This window comes from Camelus dromedarius, chromosome 23 (genome assembly GCF_036321535.1).
Source record: "Camelus dromedarius isolate mCamDro1 chromosome 23, mCamDro1.pat, whole genome shotgun sequence".
In the NCBI taxonomy this organism is placed as follows: domain Eukaryota; kingdom Metazoa; phylum Chordata; class Mammalia; order Artiodactyla; family Camelidae; genus Camelus; species Camelus dromedarius.
Window position 1 is genome coordinate 124,818 of NC_087458.1, and position 18,010 is coordinate 142,827.

General features: G+C 63.6%; 1 protein-coding gene across 7 annotated transcripts; it reads left to right on the top strand.

Annotated features, from left to right (window-relative positions):
• The first annotated feature begins 3,849 nt into the window (after positions 1-3,849).
• LOC116148182 (uncharacterized) lies at positions 3,850-10,622 on the top strand. Of its 7 annotated transcripts, none has more exons than XM_031436643.2 (2): positions 3,850-3,975; positions 5,906-10,622. In XM_031436643.2, exon 2 carries the CDS (start codon positions 6,914-6,916, stop codon positions 8,270-8,272), a length of 1,359 nt encoding a protein of 452 aa, XP_031292503.1. In that variant the 5' UTR covers positions 3,850-3,975; positions 5,906-6,913; the 3' UTR covers positions 8,273-10,622. The 7 variants fall into 7 exon arrangements, with proteins under 7 accessions (XP_031292503.1, XP_064333725.1, XP_064333729.1 ...); XM_064477655.1 differs by having other exon boundaries at positions 3,861-3,975; positions 5,432-10,622; XM_064477659.1 differs by having other exon boundaries at positions 3,861-3,975; positions 6,882-10,622.
• The last annotated feature ends 7,388 nt before the right edge of the window (positions 10,623-18,010 follow it).

Consider the following 18,010-nt stretch of genomic DNA (forward strand, 5'->3'; position numbering starts at 1 on the left):
CAGAATGCTGTTCAGCCCTATGAAAGGGCAACGTCTGTGTAAGAGGAGACACCAGAGGCCAGCCCCAGTGGGACACAGAAGGGGGAGGGGCTCTCGCCACGCTGGCACCCTGACCCCGGACTCCCACGCGCCACAGCCATGAGAAGTCAGTGTGAGTTGTTTAAGCTCCCCGGTGCTTTCTGCTGGTCCCTGCAGTCTTCCCCAGGTGGGCGCTTCCCCTTAAGCCCCAGCTGGTGAGCCTTGTCTCCTCAGCTCAGCAAGGCTGTGCCTCCTGCTTCTGTCCCCAAGGCCAGAGTGGTGTGGGGCTCACTTTGTCCCCTGCCTTCCCCAAGGCTTTCCCAGCCGGCCCCCAAGTGCGTCAACGTGTGTGTCTTGATGGGTTTGTCCAGCTTTTGTGGTTGTCGTTAACACAGGTGAGCTCGACACAAGGGCTTTTGACTGAAAGCCGCTCTTGGGGAAGTGAGTTATGCAGGACGAACCCACCAGAGGACTCACCTCTCCAAGCAGCCCAACGCCCACCAGCCTCCACTGCTGTCTGCGGCTGTCACCAGAGGGCGCGCCAGCCCAGGGTTCTGGGGCCCCGGGCCGGGTGGGCCTCAGGCTTCTGGACTTTCACAAGCCATCTGTCCCCTGCACTTGCTCCCGGTCGAGTGGTGAGGGGCACGGGAGGGCACCGGCTCGTGCACACACACATACCCCTTCATCCAAACCGCCCCTACCCAGAGGCAGTGAGAGGCTGCGGAGGGGTGGGCTCCACCGTTAGGAGTGTTGACCCCCATGGGACCCCTGTCCCCTCCAGGCTCCATCCCGACCTCCAAGGCGTCCCAGCACTGATCCCACCCTGCCCCCTTCCCTCCCTGGAGACGTTCGGGGCCACTCTTAAGACCCGCAGAGCAGTGGCCACCTGCCCCCGCCTGTCTGATGAGGTTTGCAGGCCCCCAGGAGGCTGGGGAGGGACTCCCAAGACCCCTCACTGGAGGCTTTCGGCTTCGTGTGTTTTTGCCGCCCTGGCACTCGGCAGCGCCTCCACACGCTGGCTCTGGTGAGTGAATGAATGAATGAATGGATGTTGAACTAAGGGGTGAAGGGCAGCCCAGCTCCCCCCTCGCAGCCTTTAGCAGCGGCCGGAGACTTCTTCCCACGGTGACAGCTTGCACACGGCACTTTGACACCCTGACACCCTCCTGCACCTTGGCCACCAGTAGAGCCCACGGGGCCCATGTGCCACTCCGAGGTGCAACCAGCAGCTTCCTGTCTCGGAAAACAAGTTGCCTGTGGTGCTCAGGCTCCAAGACAGCCGCTAGGAACCCCACCCGCCTGCCGCGGGGTTCATGGCCTTGGGGACCGAGTGTGGGAAGGACCCCGTGATGCAGGTGGCCCTTCTGTGGGGCGTCTCCGCACATTTTCTAACTGCAGAGTCAATCCACATTTACTGATGCAGACATAGAAAATAAGGTGGCCCAGGATCTGGGTGTGCCCCTGTCCTCCCGGTGACTCTGCAGTCACAGGGACAGGAGTGGCTATCCAGCCTGTGGCCGAGGACACCTACTTTGTAGAAGGAGGGATCTGGGTTCAAAGCCCAGCTCTGCCGTTGACTAGCTGTGTGCTTTGAGCAGCTTCCTTGCCTCTGTAAGACTCTGCTTTTTGTTCTGAAAATTGGCAACAGTAACAGTGGCCTCCAGGAGGGGAGGGCTGTGACTGCCACAAGAGGCCGAGGACCGTGCCCCACGCGGGCCACTTGCTAAGCTCCTGTTGGCCTGTTGCTGTGAGACTTGAACACATTTCGCAAACGAGAGAGAGCACTTACCCGCCACTCAGAGCCCACCGTTAGCTTGTCGTGCTGCGAACGTCTTTCTGTGCTGATTGATTCCTCCTACAACATCAGTTTTAAAGGCTAGACTTTCCGCTGTGGGGACACAGCACCAAGTCCTTTCCTCTCTGAGTGGACAGCTAAATCGTCAGAGAGCTGGCTCACTGGGAACAAACGCTCCGTAACCATGCTGTGCCTGGGGGGCGCCACTGAGGGTTTCCATGCTGCTGGTGGCAGAGGAGGCTGGCTGCACCTGGGGCACCAGGGGGTGGGGACGCAAGAAACTCTGTGCGATGGGGACTGTCCACAGGCGAGTTAGTACGTGAGAACTTAAGGCGGAGGAGGCACTCTCTATGTAGGTGCTGGTCAGCGATGCCTTTGCCCCTCTGGCCGTCTTTTCTGTCCGAGAGAGGAGGAGGGCCTGGAGAACGAGGGCAGTGTGAGACCAAAGACGGGTACTGGTCCCAGCTGGGTGACTTCAGCACCAGCCAGGAGGACCGCAGTTGGGAGCTGTCCTGGGAGCTGAATTCCTGGGGGAGGACCATCCTAGAGGAGGCAGGAGAGGAGCCAGAGGTGGGCTGGGCGTGGCAGCAGCAGAAGGGGAGAGACAGGCAACCCTCTGTCCACCAGGCACCGCTGAGCCCCACAGGCCCTCCCAGTGCTCCGGGGAGCCCTGTGGGGGCTGGGGTGCTGTGTTGGGGGCATTGGAAACCACAACCTGCCAAGTGTGCCGTCTTTCTGCCACCCTTTGCCCTCCCCACCGGTCCTCCCCCGTCTCCACTCATCTTTGTGGTCCTGAGTCCAGCCAGGTCCCGGAAATCGTACTTTTTGGATCAAGCTGATGAAAATGCACTCAGCCAGGACTCTTGGACAGGAGTGTCCACAGCAGTGGTGTCTGTGATTCCCCCAAGCTGAGACCCCCCAAAGTCCATCGACAGCCTGTGGTGCGTGGACACACTGCAGTCCAGTCCTCTGGGGGAGAGTCACACAGCTGAGGGAACGGTGAGCTACTGCACACATGGCCAGGGTGACTCTCCGCCTGCTGACCTCAGTGGAGTGAGCAGGACGCCATCACGTGTGGATCTGGTTACAGAAGCTCCTGGATGGCACAGCAGTGGAAGCCAGCCAGGGTAGGGGTGGTAACCGCGTGCACACTTTACTCACCAACCTTCCTTCATGTTCTGTGCGCCTTTCTCTGAGTGTATTCTGTTCCAAAATAAAAATGTAAAAATCAGAAAGACAGCAGGTGTTGTCCTTCCTGGGAGAGAAGGCCACTACAACACGCGTTCAAGGGCCTGCTCCTAGATATTCAATTCAGTGGTCAGGAACCTGCATGCTTACGGGTCCCTCCCAGGTCCTGGGGTGCATGCCTGTGACACACAGCCTGGCCTGGAATCTGCGTTTTAAATGCCTCTGAGGAGCCAGGCCCCTGGCCATTTGGGGGAGACAGTTTGGGGACATTCCTGCTGAGGGGCCCCTTCAGGGTCTCTTCCCAAAGGCTAGCCCTCATGGGTACACAGCAGCCCCACCCCAGCAGGAAGGGTGGGGCAGCCCTGCTCCCTGGAGCCTCGAGGCCTGGGCCCCTTCTCTTGAGCCGCCACACACGTCCTGAGCCTCGTCTCCCTGCTGGCACGTGCTGCGGAGGCGCTTAGGGTCCCTTCCCCTCCAGATCACGGTGGAGTGTCCTCGGGGCGGCCCCCACACCAGAGTCCCTTCCAGATTCCAGACACCCAGCAGCCACCAGGTAATCCCAGCCTGGCCACTCACGGGTAGGGAGACTGGTCCGCACCCTCCCCACCTTTGCCCTGGGTCTCTGCCCCCTCCCGTCCGGCCCGGAGGGCTCGGCTGGCTAGCCCGGTCCTTCCCAGCCTGCCGAACTCGTGGCCCGGGGGAGGCAGGGGGTGCTGTGGTCCTGGGCTTTCTTCTCACGGGGCTGCCTGCTAGGGCAGCTGCATCGGCAGGCGCTGGGCCCCACGGTGTGGGCGGAGGGGCGTGGCAGAGCTGGGAGAAGCTGCAGGGCCCCGTGTCTGGGTGTGAAAGCTCCCAGCACGTACGTACAGACGTGTGTGGCGTTGCAGCTGCAGGACAGGAGCCTTGCCTGTGGGATCGCCTTTCCTCTCTGTCTCCCTCCGGGAGGAGGAGGAAGGCATTGAGGCTCTTCACCAGTAAGTTCTCAGTGCTGCCAAGTTTCTCCTGGGGGCGGGGCTGGGCTGGGAGACGATGGTCCCAGCTGCCTGGCTGGTGGAACGTCTTGTGGAGAAAGGCTCGCATGCAGGCAGGAGGGAAGAGGGAGGTGGGGAGGGGGAGGGTCCCAGAGATGCCAAGGCGCAGGGATGGGTGAGCCCCCTCCCCCCGCTGCAGGGGGCTTGCACAGCAGGTAGGGAAGCTGCTGGGTTCTGTTCCCCGGGCCACGGGCCTCCAGCAGCCGAAGGGAATTGGAGACTTTGGGGGTCACAGTGGCTGCTGGGACCCTGCGGTGATTGTCTCCTCCAGCTAAACAGGAGGGAGGCTCATTTTCAGGAGAGTGAGGGGCCACAGGCCACGTGGACCAAGTGTGGGGAGTGCCTGCAGGCGCTGTGGGCACAGCTGTGTGGTGTGTTCTGCATCCTAGTGCACCTGGGCGTGTGAGTGTGGACAGTGTGTGTCTATGGTTACAGCAGACACCCGTGTTGTGGGGGTGTGGGCGAGTTGTGATGTGCACTTATGTGTGTGCGTTTGGGTCCCTGCGTGTGGGTACAGGTGTGTGTGTGGTGCCCACGTGTGTGTCGTGGACGGCTGGGTGTGTTGGGTGTGCTGTTCAGGGAGGGGGGTTTGGGTTTGTGAGTGGTGTGTTTCCACATGTTGGTGTGCACAGGGAGTTGTGCTGTGTGTGTGTTATGGCATGTTGTGTTTTGTGTGTATTGTGTGTGTAGTGTGTGCGCACGGGTGTGTGGTCTGTGTCCTGGGGGCCACCCCTTCTCTCCCAGCCCTGCCCTGACTCGTGGGAGCTGCAGGGGGTGCCGCTTCCGCTGTGCTGCAGGGGCCTCGGCTCCAATCGGGCCCTGGGTCGGTGCAGCTGATGGGGGGCGGGGCTGCGGAGGCGGGAGTCCAGGCTCTGACGGAGCTGGCATGTGGTCCTTCTGGCCAGTGACACCAGCAGGGTCAGAGGGCAGAGGGGTGGGTTGTGCATGGTGTGGGACCGTGCGGGAACCACGACAGGTGGGAGGCTGGCTGGCTCTTCCCGGATCAGGAGCAGAGCCTGCGGGGGCCGAGGCCTGGGGCTCCCGGGGCCCCCGGGCACTTCTGTCTCACTCAGTCCACACAGCTGCCGGCAGGTGGGGAAGCAGGCCCTGCGTGACTGAAGCCTTAATGTTACCAGTAATAGCAGACATGGGCCCGGAACCAGCCTCCAGGCCCAGAACTTTCCAGGCCCCGCCATTTCGTGGGAATCTCACCACGTCCCCGAGAAGCCGGTGCCTCAGTTCTCCCATTTCACAGCTGAGCTAGCTGGGCTTAGAGATGCTGTGTGGCGTCCTGACGACAAAGGGCAGCTGGGCCAGGGCTCGCCGGGCGTTCTTCCGGGTTCAGCCTCCTTGCGAGCTCATGGCTTAGGTCCGACCGTTGTCTGTGTTTATGCACCAGGAGACTGAGGCTTGCAGAGCGGCTGACTCGCAGACACTATTTACAGCAGAGCCCAGAACAGGCACTCCTGGTCCTCTCTCAACCTGGCTGAGAAGTCCCGTCCCAAGTGCTGGGTCCCTGCGTGTCCCCAGAGCTGGGCTCTCAGAGCAGGCCGGTGTTCACGGAGGCCCAGCCGCGGGCAGTGGATGCCTCCTGGAGCCCCTCCCCCTCCAGTGCCTGCACAGCCAACACAGAAATCGGGAAGAGGCCGGGCAACCCCCAGCAAGGTGTCCCTGGCTGTCAGGGACACTGTCCCAAGCCCTGTCGTGTACAAGGTGGCCTTGGTCTTCCTGGTGCTCCTCGTGTGCGCTGTGGGCATTGTGGGCAATGCCGTGGTGGTCCTGGTGGTGCTGACCACATAGGACATACACACACCCACTGACTGCTACCTGGCCCTCCTGGCCCTGGCTGACCTTGCCATACTGGTGGCCGCAGGGCTGCCCATCGTCTCCCACAGCTTGGCCGGGCAGTGGGTCTGTGGCCGCATCGGCTTCCTGGGCATCAGTGCCTCCTCTTGCTCCGTCCTGGAGTTCACCGTGGAGAGATTGGCGCTCCCGGCCCCTCCTGCATGCCAGGGCTTCCTGGCCGTGATCCTCGGTAAACTGAGGCTGCTCCCCATCTATGGGGGGGAGCTTGTGGGACCCTGGAGTAACCTGGCATCCAGGGTGGGTGAGGGGGCAGGCGCCAGGAAGCAGGTTCTCGTCTCACCACAGCTGCTGACTTGCTGCGGGACGCCAAGGCACCCTGCACTTCTCTGGGCTCAGTTTTCCCGCCCGGAATGTGGGCGCTGGACTGGGCACCCTCTTGGGGCTCTTCTGGCTCTGATCTGTACCCCCGAGAGGGAGCCCAGCTCTGCTCTTCCGACTCACCCCCTGCCCTCTCCTCTCAAGACTGGCTCCTTGTGTTCTGCAGCCCCTGAGTCTCCCTCAGCATGGCCACCTCGCTTCCCAGATGGTCACGGCCCTCCAGATCCCTATAAAAGGGCCAGTTCAACCATCGAGGCCACATTTGGTCCCCAGCGGGGAATCTGATTGGCTGAGCGGGGTCAGTGTCCCCACTGTGGCCCAATCACATGGGCAGGTGGGTGGGTCACATGACCCTGTGGCTCGCAGGTACATCGCCATCTGCCACCGGATGAGGGCACATACTGTGTGCACCTTGGCGCGGGCCAAGCGCATCATGGCAGGAGTCTAGGGGGCCACATCCACCTACTGCCTGCTCTGGTTCTTCTTGATGGACCTCGATGTGGACGGGGACCGGGGCCTGAGGTGCGGCTGCAGGGTGTCCCGCGGCCTTTGCCTGCCTATCTACCTGCTGGACTTTGCGGTCTTCTTTGTCACACCCTGCTAGTGGCCACCACCCTCTACGGGCTCATGGCAAGGATCTTATTCCCCCCGCCCACTTGCCCCAGCACAGGTGCCAGCACGCGGGCAGTGAGGCCCGATGGGAGGCAGGAGCCTGAGAGAGGCAGCCCTGCAGGCCTGGTGGGGACGTGACCGGCAGCTGCCCCCGGGCCAGAGGCTTCCCTTCTCCCAGGAAGCAGGTACGAGGTCTCCTGGGATGGGAGGGGCTGGTTTGCCAGAGATGGGGGATGTGGGAGAGGTGTGGGTGCAGCACCCGCCCCCCGCACTGGACGTCCCCCTCACAGACATCCCCCCACCCCCCACCAGAATGGGTGCAGGTGGGGCCATTTGGGACAGTGGTGAGCACGAGCAGGCTGCAGGAAAAGCTGGTTCATGGTGTGCGTGCTGTGTGGTCCTTCCCCCCGAGCCCCTGATTTCTCGTCCTTCAAGTGGAGGTGACAACAGCACACTGGGGGGCAGGCCGATGCAGGGGAGGCAACCAGAGTGCCAGCAGTGGTGCCGTCCATCCGGGCCTCACTGCGGCGTCAGGGTCCCAGGGCCCCGTTCCCAGCATCCAGTCTTTGCTCACTGGGAACCTGAGAGGCCTGGGGGGCAGGGTGCACAAGAGGCTCAGGGCGTGGGTATTTACCACCGGAGGTGGGACTGTTTCACGAGCGTATCAACCAGCACAGCCTTGAATGCCGGCCCTGGGTCCCTGCACGGGAAACGTTTAGCACAGCGCCCAGTGGACACGCAGCAGTCGTGTGATTATCTCAGTAACGTTCTCATCTCTTACTCAGCAGCCTCGTCCTGGGGCAGCAGCCATGGCTGTGGCTCTGGTGGCATCTGCTTGGCCACCAGCCATGTGGTGGGCCCAGCACCAGTGGCTCCCCAGCCCCGCCAGCCCACAGGCCACCGAGGTGCGCATGGTGGTCGTGCTGCTCTCTGCCATCCTGAGGACGCCCTGCCACACGCTGGTGCTGCTCAGCCCCCTGGGGGCCCAGCCTCTCCAGGACCCCTGGGTCCTCCTCTTCTGCCGCACCTGCGTCTACACCAACAGCCCCATCAGCCCCATCAACCCCATCACCTACTGCCTCACGTCCCAGAATTCCAGGGCGGTCATGCGGGTGCCGAGGAGAGGAGCCCTGAGGCGCCCAGCCTGCCTCACCACCACCAGCCACGGTGGGGTCTGAGAGACCCCCCCCCCCGAAGATGCAGATGGGCAAGAGTGGGGTCGTGGGCCATCAGGCAGCTGGGCGCCCACCCCAGCAGCAGGGGCCTGGTTTCAGCATCGTCTGAGGGCTGCCCTCCCCCTGCCTGGCTCCTCCTGCCGCCCTTGGTCTGCTCCCTGCTGGGTCCTGTCTGCTGGCGGCTGACAGGGCCAGGAGAGGAGCAGACACCCCTTTGCCAGTGGCTCTTAGCTCCCAGCTCCCCAGGGGCTTCTGTCCCCGTGAGCTAGGACCTGAGGGTGTCCTGGCCAGGGGGGTTCCATTAGGGTAGTGCTCCCGCCTCCAGAAGCGCGGGAGGTGAGGAACGGGAGGCTGGGGGTGCCCCAGCCTCCATCAGTGTAGAATTATGACCTTCCACCGCTCCTACTTACCACTTCAAGCACTTTTTCGTAGGTATTACAGAAATGCGCTTCCAGTCTCTGGTGACACCCCCTGTCAGTCTGGCTGTGGGCAGAGCCAGCATGTGGCATTTTCTAAGGTGGACGGTGCCACACAGAAAGGGCACCCAGCCCCACCACCGACACCCAGAGACACCTCATGCTGCACCCCCACTGGCTCGGAGGTCTTCTCCAACTGGCCACGCACGTGTGCCAAGGACAGCCGGTACCTAAGCCTCCTGCCTCCTTCCCTTTGCGTTCAGCCTGGGCCACCGTCGTCGACAGAGCAGAGTGCTGTGTTTCTTCCAGCCCCTTAGCCAGAAGTAGGAAGCCGTTCCTGAGCCCCTCGCCCCCAAGCGTCCAAGCTCTGCTCCCGTGAGGCCGGCTTTGACCACTGCCCCCTTCATCCAGGGCCCATGGGAGAGTTCAGGGCGTGGGCAGGCTTCCACCTCCATCTCTTATCTGGGTGGACACTGCAGCCAAAGGCACTGACAATTCAGGGGGCAGGTAGTAGAAAACGCCCCCACCCAGCAGCGAGATGTGTTTCTGGGCCAGCTCGGGGGGTGCCCATGGCACTCAGAACTTCAGGCCCGTTTCCTCCCCTCACTGCCCAGGGACCAGGCTCCCTGTGGAAGGTGGGTTCAAAATGGCAGCTGGGACCCAGATCAGCGGTTGTCACCTCTGCTGTGACTTCAAGCGCTAGCAGAGCCTGGGCCGAGGGCCTCATGGGGGCAGCCAGGACCCGGCAGCGCTGGCTCCTGGGTCAAGGGCCCAACAGGCAGCCTCCTGTGTGCTGGCTGGTCTGGCCCCACGCGGGTCGGGGAAAGCAGTGCCTTGACCCGGCCTGGCTGTGGTGGCCAAGCTGGATGCACCGATGCTTGGCCCTCCATAGGTGCACGTGGCTGTCAATCCTCCTGATCCACCAGTGAGAGGAGAGTGCATGGGTAAGTGGGCATGGCCACTGTACATGACAGTGGCAGGACAGTGGCCACCTAAGGTGACCAGGGACCCTGCTGGCCTGTCCACACTGGACCCTCCTCGTGGTGGTCCCTACTGACATTCAGGGGCTCCAGGCCTGGGAAAAGCCCAGTGCACGCAGGACTCACGTTTACCCCAGTGACGACCCGGTCGGGGGGACCTCCACCTGTCCCCCTTTTGCGATGAGGACCCTGAGCCCGGAGACCTTCAGGCGCAGTCACCTGTCCCCCTCTGCGATCGCGCCTCTGCGATCAGGATAAAGGCTTGGGGCACTGACCCATCCACATGCCCTTTGAGATTATTTTCCCCTTGGGCTCCTGCGACGCTCATTAAAACAGATTTTCCGTGGACACCTGGGAGGAAGTCTGTGTGTCTAGAGGTGGCCCAAATGTGGCCTGTGCAGTGGGGCACCTGTGTGGGGCGGAAGCAGGCGGGAATGAGGGAGTAGGCGGGGCGACACAGGGGCTGGGTGCAGTGGGCACCTGGGCGTTAGCGTCTCCTGTGGCCACTGAGGGCCCGGGCCAGGCCTTGGCGTTAGGAGGCCCGCCCTGGCCTCACTGCTGACGGCTCCGAGCCCTGCAGCAGCAGCCGCGCTGGGCGGCGTTTGCTGCTGACTCTGCTCCTGCGTCGTGCTCTGGCCTGGACCCTTCTTAACGGCCTCCTGGCGCTGAGGTTGCCTCTCCAACCAAACCAAGGGCTAGGCTAGGCTTCGGGTCTCCTCCTGGCCTTTCTCGGTACCCCTCCCCACCACCACCCACACAGGGCTTGGGCGCCCCCGCCTCCAGTGAAGACAGGGTGGAGGGAGGCTGCTCCCACCAGGGTTCTGGCTGCATTGCCCTGCCAGTTTTGCTGCCTGAACTGTTCCTTTTCCTTTTCTTTCATTGTGTGTGTGCACACAGGAACATCTCATCAACAGGGAGATTAACTGTTTTACTGAGCCTCATCCAGGACATAGATGACCGTCGGAAAGAAGTTAATTTGGGCACCCCTACCCCCAACCCGCCACAAATGATTAAAGGGAACTTCTGAGGGTTGGAGAGGTCCCCGAGCTGCTGCTCTGACACCCAGGAGCGAGCCCTCGGCCCCTCGATTTATTTTACGTGCTGCTCTCAGGAGCTTTGCTGGGCGGTCCCGGGTCCCCAGACCTGGTCTGCAGCAGCCTCTCCCTCTGTTTCCGTTACTTCTTGAGAGCGAAGCCCCTCTCTCGCTCTACTTCCTGGTTCTCAGGACAGTGGTTCCCACATGTCACCCCCAGGGAGCATGTCAGAACTACCAGTGCGGGGAGGCGGGGTGGGCCAAGCCCGGAGGTCTGGGTGCCTGAGGTGGAGGGGCCAGGGGCCCCTCAGAGGGAGCAGTGCCCTGGGGAGGGACACAAACGCCGTGACTACCAACTCCGTGCTTAGGGGAATGGCAGGGTGGGGGCACCTGGGCGGGGGACATCCCGGCCACCTGGCTGGGCACCCTCACCCCTTACCTGGGACAGCGCCTGTGACAGGCGGTGCTCCCTGTTTACAGCAACAAGGACTGGGCGGTCTGCTCCAGATTCCCACCCCAAGGGGCTAAAAGTGAACGCGCTGGTATGCAACAATGCACACCAGTGGTCCTCTGCCACTGGGCCCAGAGATCCCCCGGACCTGAGTGAAACACCCCTGCTGTGCCTAAGAGGTGGAGCCGTCCTGGACGCCTGACCATCGGAGCTGTCGCTGCCACGTGGAGGTGATGCAGCAGCCAGCGTGCGTGCTACCCAGGAGCAGGCCCACAGTGCTCAGAGAGCGTGCGCAGAGCCGCGGGGCCCCGGGGACCGTCCGCGGGTGTCCGGTGTTGGCTCAGCGCCATCCAGAGCTCCCCCTCAGCCTGGCTGTCTGATGAGTGTGTGTGGCCCCGAGGTAAATGCCCTTGGATGTGGCTGCCAAGGGGACAGCGCCTGGTGCTGGCTCGTCTGCGGTGAGCAGTGAACCCTGGTGCCTCTTCTCCTGAGCTGTGTGCCCCACTTCCTCCCTCTCTCGCAGGAGGCCGGTGGGGCAGGAGCAGCCGCGCGCCCCGGCTCCACGCTGGGTCCCGGGGCAGTGGACTCCTCTAGGAGATGCCAGAGCAGCCGGGGTCCCTGGGGAGCTCCCCTCTGAGCCTGTGCTCCCAGAAAACAGGGACTTAGGAGCCCCACAAACTTCCTATTTTCCGAACACCCTGAGAGACGGCATCCTGCAAAGACCTCCCTGAATGATGCGGAGGAAGCCCCATCTATGTTCCTCGGGACTCTGTAAGACCCCTGATCCCCCTCGGTGACCTGTGACCAGGCTGGACCCTGACCTCCAGGGCCCTGTTTTTTGTCTCATTGTTGAGTAGCTGCAAATAGAGCTGTTTGTTCCCCAACACCAGCTAGACCGAGAAGCAGTCCTGCTCAGCTGACTGAGATCCCCCTGATTGCCAAACAAGCCCAGCCGTACCCCGGCCCGTCACCTGCAGACCACCTGCCTGCCACCTGTCTCCCCTCCCCACAGAAGCCCCTGCCAGGACGCCCCCCCCCCCGCCCCGGCCCTGGGTCTGCGGCTTGGCTGTCACTGTGGGCCGGGCGGGCCCCAGGGCAGCCTGCGTGTTTCCTGTGACCCTCCCCCGCCGCCACGGGGCCTACAGGTGCGCTCGCTCGGGGTCCACTCAGTTGCTCGCCTTTCTGTCTCCTCCCCGAGGCATCCCGGCTCTCCCCTACTCGCCTGCGTGCGTCGTGTGTCGGGCGCCCTCGGCGCGTGGCTGGCCCGGCAGCGTCCCGGCTGTCACGGGGCTGGGCCGAGCCGCTGGCGCTTGGAGGACGGCCCAGGGTGGCCCGAAGCCCCCGTGCGAGCCGCTGGGCGGCCGTGGAGGTGAGACCTTCTTCGCGGTTCTTGAGCTGTGTGTGCAGACACGAAGCCCGCTTTGCGGTTGTCTGAAGCCGCCCTGGCCGTTCCGGGGAAGCGGCCGCCGCGCAGCTGAGGAGACAGCTCGGCCCTGGGTGGCGCCTGCGCGGGCCGGTCGCCGTCTTCGGGCATCGCGTCCTCATAACCAGCCATTTGGGCTTGGTCCCGGGGCAGCGCACCTCGTAGCTATGGCCTTCACTGCGAGCCTCCTTCTCCAGGAAGCCCTGGGGGCCGCCCCCAGCTGGTGGCACCCGTTCCCAACCCCCTTCTCCTCTCCAAACCCCTCCTCTCCCCATCTCTCCCCTCCCCAGACCCTAAGACGTCCCCCTGGGGCTCAGCGTTGACTTAGTGACCACACTGCACACGGGTCTCCAGCGCTCGTGGGCTAGTGGCACGTGTGCAGTCAGACAGCTGGTGGGTGCGGGCCGTCCGGCGTGAGCCGTCTCGCCCGGGGCGGTGGGTATGACGGGGGGCCCCGATGCCAGGCGGAGCTAGGCAGCGGTCAGCCCTGAGACCCGGGCACAGGGAGGTGAGACCACTGGGTCAGCAGCCCTGGGGTCCTCTGGCCCTGACCCTGTCAGCCCCCCTCACACTCGTGGTCTGGTTGTGGAGGACCAGGGGGCACCGGGAGTCACATATTAGAGAAATTGTAGAGAAAAACGCCAGGGAACTATCTCCACCAGGGAGGCTGCTTAACGACATGCAAATGTGTGTGGACACAGGTGCCTTTAACTCAGGGTGGGGCTGGCCTGGGCGGGCTGGGTTCTGGAACATTCTCAGACCACCAGGTGCCTGCCCTTCCCATTGCAGGCACAGCACTTTGTCTTCCTCCGACCCCAGGCAGCTTCAGAGCGTCACCCAGGGCACCTGGGGCTGGCCCTTCCGGGTCTCATGTTTCCGGGAGGCTCTTGTCCCCCTGAACCCACAGTCTGCTCTCGTGGGGGTTGCATCTCCCTCTGTGAGGACTGGGCGCCCACTCCGGCTCTCCCGCCCGCACGTGACAGGAGATGGGGCTCCCGGCCCAGGCCACAGGGCAGCCGCTGGCTCTGCAGGGTGGGAGGGAGGGGGCACCCGGTGGAGTGGCTGGCCGGGCGCCGGGTTGCAGGTGTTCTGATGCGCGCGTCGGGACCCTGGCTTGGAAGGGATTTGGTGATGGAGCAGGAATTGTCCGAGAGGTGTGGCGCTGTCACCCGGCACCCTGGGGAGGGATCCCACCCTGGTGGTCGTTGGAGGGGGCCTGGTGCCCACCCGACCTGTAGCCCGTCCTGTGGTGGAGGGGGGGTGCGGTCTGCTGGTGGGGGGGCCCTGGAGCCTGGGGTTGTGGGCTCCCAGCAGAGGAGGGAATGGGGCCAGCAGGCACGGGGAGAGGTGCTGTGCGTAAGAGCAGGAGCGCTAAGCCTGCCAGGGCCTGGCTGCTGTTGTCTGTCTACCCATCTGAGAGAGCTGGGAGCAGGAGCGTCTTGTTGAGCTGGGAGTAGGGAGGATGGTGCAAAGCCCACAGCATCGCGGGGTGTGTGTCCCTGAAGCCTGGAGGGCAGTGAGGAGGTGAGGCGGGGGAACAGAGCCATCTGCACACCCGGGCTCCATCCCGTGGAACCCGCCAAGATGCTGTGGGCACTGTCTTCCATGTCCTTCCTCCAGGGACAGGTGCACTTGCCCCAGACTCCTGCCCTGTCACGTGTGGGCTGCCCGGGGAGTTTACTGGGCCCCCAGGGCGAGTGGGGTGGGGGCTGAGGGGACGGAGCACAGGCCAGTGAGAAGAAGTCACACAAAACGTGCGCATCTGCCGCGGATGGTGGTGCAGTGATAACACAAGGCCGGCGAAGGAGCAGCAGTGTCCTGGGTGGGAGACTGTGGGGGCTGCAGGCCGAGGCTCAGGGTCGCCGGCTGGGGGCAGGTGGGGGCACCAGGTCGGCTGAGCCGTAGGAGAAGCTTGACCCCGGGGTGTGGCGCTGCTGGCCAGGTAGCACGTGACGGGCCCCTGGGCGAGGTCACTGCTTCCTGGGGAGATGACCCCGCTGTGTCTCCTGTCCCTGGGGCAGGGGGTCTGCCCTGGGCATCATCCTAGGGCCTAGGACAGGAAGCAGGAGAGGCCACACTGCGGGGGCGGGGGACTGACTGGGCTCACATCAGCCCCTGGGGTCCTGAGCTGTCTCCGCCCACAGCCCACTAGGACAGGCAGACGCCCTGCCCGGGGGTGGGTCAGCCGGGCTCAGCCTGGGCACACGGTGGAACGGGGACCTTAAGAAGGAGTAGGGGCGGGACCCATGCGACACTGTGGAAGGCCTTGGGAAGGCGCTGAGTGAAGGAAGCCAGGTGCAAAGGGCCCGTGCGGTGGGATTCCACTCAGGAAACGTCCAGAACAGGTGAGTCCCAGAGGCGGCAGGTGAGTGGTTGCAGGGGTGGTTGGGTTTGGGGGAGCTGGGGTACGAGTGTGGATGGCTCGGTTTCCTCAGGGGCGATGCCTGGGGCTGAAGCAGAGAAGGGGGTGGCTGCATGTCACCACGACCACACTGAATGCCACTGAACTGTCACATGAACTTTACCTCGATTAAAATAAAGAGATGGGGAGAGTGGGCGGGGAGCCCAGGGGACTGAACCCGCCCGCTCCGGGGCTCAGCTACGCGAGGTCCTGGCGCTGGAGTCCTGCCTTCTGCTTGCCCTCGGAGGGTTTAGTGCCTCCAGCTTGTCTCGCTGGGAATAAACTGGGATGTTCGGGGACCCTGGTCCCCTGGGCTAGAACTGGTTTGGGGAGGCTGCGGTGTAACGAGCGTCTTAGGTCCACAGACGGCTCTCTGCAGGTCAGCCCCGTGCAGCGCCTCCCCTCTGAGCTTGGGCCCCGACTCCCGTCTCCTGGGAGTCCGGCTGCGGAGGACGGGCACGCGGCAGCCTGCAGTGGTCGTCAGCCGGGTCCAGGCCGGAGGGACGGCTGCCCCTGCTTCCCTGGGGTGAGATGCCCCACGGGCCGTGGGACTTTCCCGGCCTGGAGCCTGCCACCCACCCTGCCCAAGGCCGGTGGTGGAGAGAGGTGGTCCCCAGGCCCGCCTTCTGCTGCTGCAGCCCCTCCCAGGGCGCTCCCCTAGAGGCCCCAGCTTCTGCTTCCCGACTCACTGCTGCGGGGGCTGTCCTCACCTGTCCCCCCAGAAAGGAGGAGCCCCAGCCCCGGGCCTGCAGCCGCCCAGGGGGCCCCGGTGCCCACGCCTCACTCAGGGCTCAGGACCCAGGCTCCCTGGCCCACTGGGGGCTGGCCATGTCTGGCTGCGTTCACCTGTCTGGGGGCAGAGTGGACTTGAGGGGGCCCTAGTCCTGGGGTGCAGGGGGTACCCCAAGGCGGACCACACTCCACGGCAGTAGATGGAGGGGCACAGGGGTTGGGGGCCTTGGGGGGGCGGCAGGTGTGTGGGCGTCCTGGGAGGCTAAGAGGGCAAGAGTGGAGGTGGGGGAGCGCAGCTGGGGCTCGGCAAGCATGGGGCTCTGGTTGGGCAGAGCTGGCTGCCCACCTCGGGAGGAGGGGGGCTGCTCGTGCTTCCTCTGCCGGGTATGGCCCACTGGGCAAAGCTGCGCGGGGGGCAGTGGGCTCTGACCGGAGGCGCCCTGCCCCCGCCTGGCACGCCCCCTCCCCCCAGGCACCAGAAGGTCCCAGAAGTTCTGCTGCTGTTTAATTGAGGGTCCGCCCAAGACGAAATCCCTGACGGCTGACACAGAGTGAAGTGATTTGCCACTTGCTTGACTGAGCCCTGTTAAAAATCAGCGCCCCGGCTCGGCGAGGGCTTCGGGGAGAGCACACTTTCGGTGGGGGTGGGGGTGGGGGGCAGGGGCAGACGAGCAGGACTGACATCATAAGGGAGACACGGGCAAGGAGACAGGAGCTGTGAGTGGGTGGACTCCAGGCTGCCACCTTCACAGGGCGGGCTGTCCTCCCGGATCCGGGTCAGGTGGAGTTTGGTTGCCCCTGTGGGGACGCAGTGGGAACACAGGGGTTTGTGGGGGTTCTTAGGGTTGGGATCAGGAGGGGCCTGCTTTGGTGGTGAGTTGTGCGCCCAACGTGGGAGGGACACGAGCCTGGCCGTGGTGGGGGTGGTTACTGCAGCCTGGCGGGGTGCCTGCCAGCCAGGCGCTATGAGGCCGGGAGGGTCTTCTGTCGCAGGTGTACCCAGTCTCCGGGGAGAGGGCAGGGCTGACTGGTGGGTTCGCGTGGGGGGGGCGACGGGAGGCTCTCCCCAGCACACTGTCGGGTGGGGTGTCGGCTGAGGGGCAGAGCAGACCGGCATCAGGGCGTGGGGACCAGAGTCGCGGGGTGGCTGTGTAAGGCAGGAGGACGCCCGTGTCACAGCTCGAAGAGAGTCAGGTTGGTGGGTTCTGAGGAAGCGTGTGGAGTCTAAGAAGAGCTAACGGAAGAAGTCGGGTCTGGGAGAGTTTTAGCTCTAGAGCCAGTACAGTTCAACGCCGTTTTAGCAGGGCATTGCCCCCGGCCCCCCCCCCCCCCACCGGAGGACTGGGGCCTGTGAGGGATATGGACCTTCCGGGAGGTGTCCGGGGCTCTGATGGGCTGTTGGGGGATCTGGGAGCTGAAGGCTGGGCCGCTGTCTGTGGGCTGGCTGGGAGTCCGAGTCGGGGGGACGATGTGTTGTCACGAGACTGAAGAAACAGCCTGGGCCTTTCCTGATGCGGATGGGAAAGCCTCAGTCCAGCCAGCAAAGCAGTCAACTAAGGTCAGAAGATACTTAAATTTTTTGTCGGGGGGCATGTGGGTGAAATCCAGCCGCCGGCCGTGTCCAGGGAGCTGTTCTCGTGCTTGGTGTGTGGGAACCGCTGACGGCCTGGTGGCTCCTTAGGGGGTGCTCTGGAACAAGTGCAGGCAAGAGCGACTTGAGCTAAGGTGGTTTAAAGTGGGGGACAGGGAATGCAGCGTTACTGTCTGGTGGGGGGTGACCAGAGGGCAGCTGAGAGTGGATTTGCCCTAGGATCTGGCTTTCTTGTGATTTGGGGAGCACGATTTCGGAATTGAGCACGAACCATGCCCGAACTGGAGAGCAGCCCTGACTTGGATGTGTGTGTTGCTCACTGCGGGTGTGTGTGGGCTTGGTCGGCGGAAAGGCGGGGAGGAGTCGGGGTGTGTTCTGGGGTTCGATGGCCTCCCTGCAGCCTGCTCTGCGCTAGCTCTGTGAGGGCGCTGCCTCAGGCTGTGTCGTTTTCTGGGGCTGGGCGTCCTTTGCAACGGGGCATAGCTTCGGCCACCGGAAGGAAGGCTGCCTCTAAGAGTCTGTGAGTCAGTTTTCCATTAGAGACGGGGTTCCGTGTGTGTGGAGTCCCCTTCTTGCCACATGGCGGCGTGGGTGCGAATGACACGGGACGCACATTTAGGGTGGGTGTGGATGTTTCCTTGCTCACCTTTTGCTAAGGTGAGAGCTCTGGTAAGTGTGATGAGTTTAGCTTGCTGTGAGGTAGGGCGAGGGGCCGGGGGCTTAGCTTTGAGGACGGTGTCCTGTGTAACGACGGCATAGCCTGCTTGGGGACGAAGGTCCTGGAAAGAGCTCCCATCGATAAACCAGGTAGGGGCCTCAGGAAGGGGAGGTCAGAGAGGTGAGAGAAGAGACAGGGAGGGGAATCTAGCACCTTGAGGCGTGAGTGGTTGGTTGTAAGGGATCCGAGTGAGTTGGTACAAGGTGGTGGGGTTAAGAAGGTACAATGCTGCAGGGACAGGGAGGGTCCTGGAAGAATGTGG

Bases quoted from the DNA above. Each gene is read 5' to 3' on its own strand.
- LOC116148182 (XM_031436643.2), top strand. From the start codon at position 6,914: ATGGGAGGCAGGAGCCTGAGAGAGGCAGCCCTGCAGGCCTGGTGGGGA.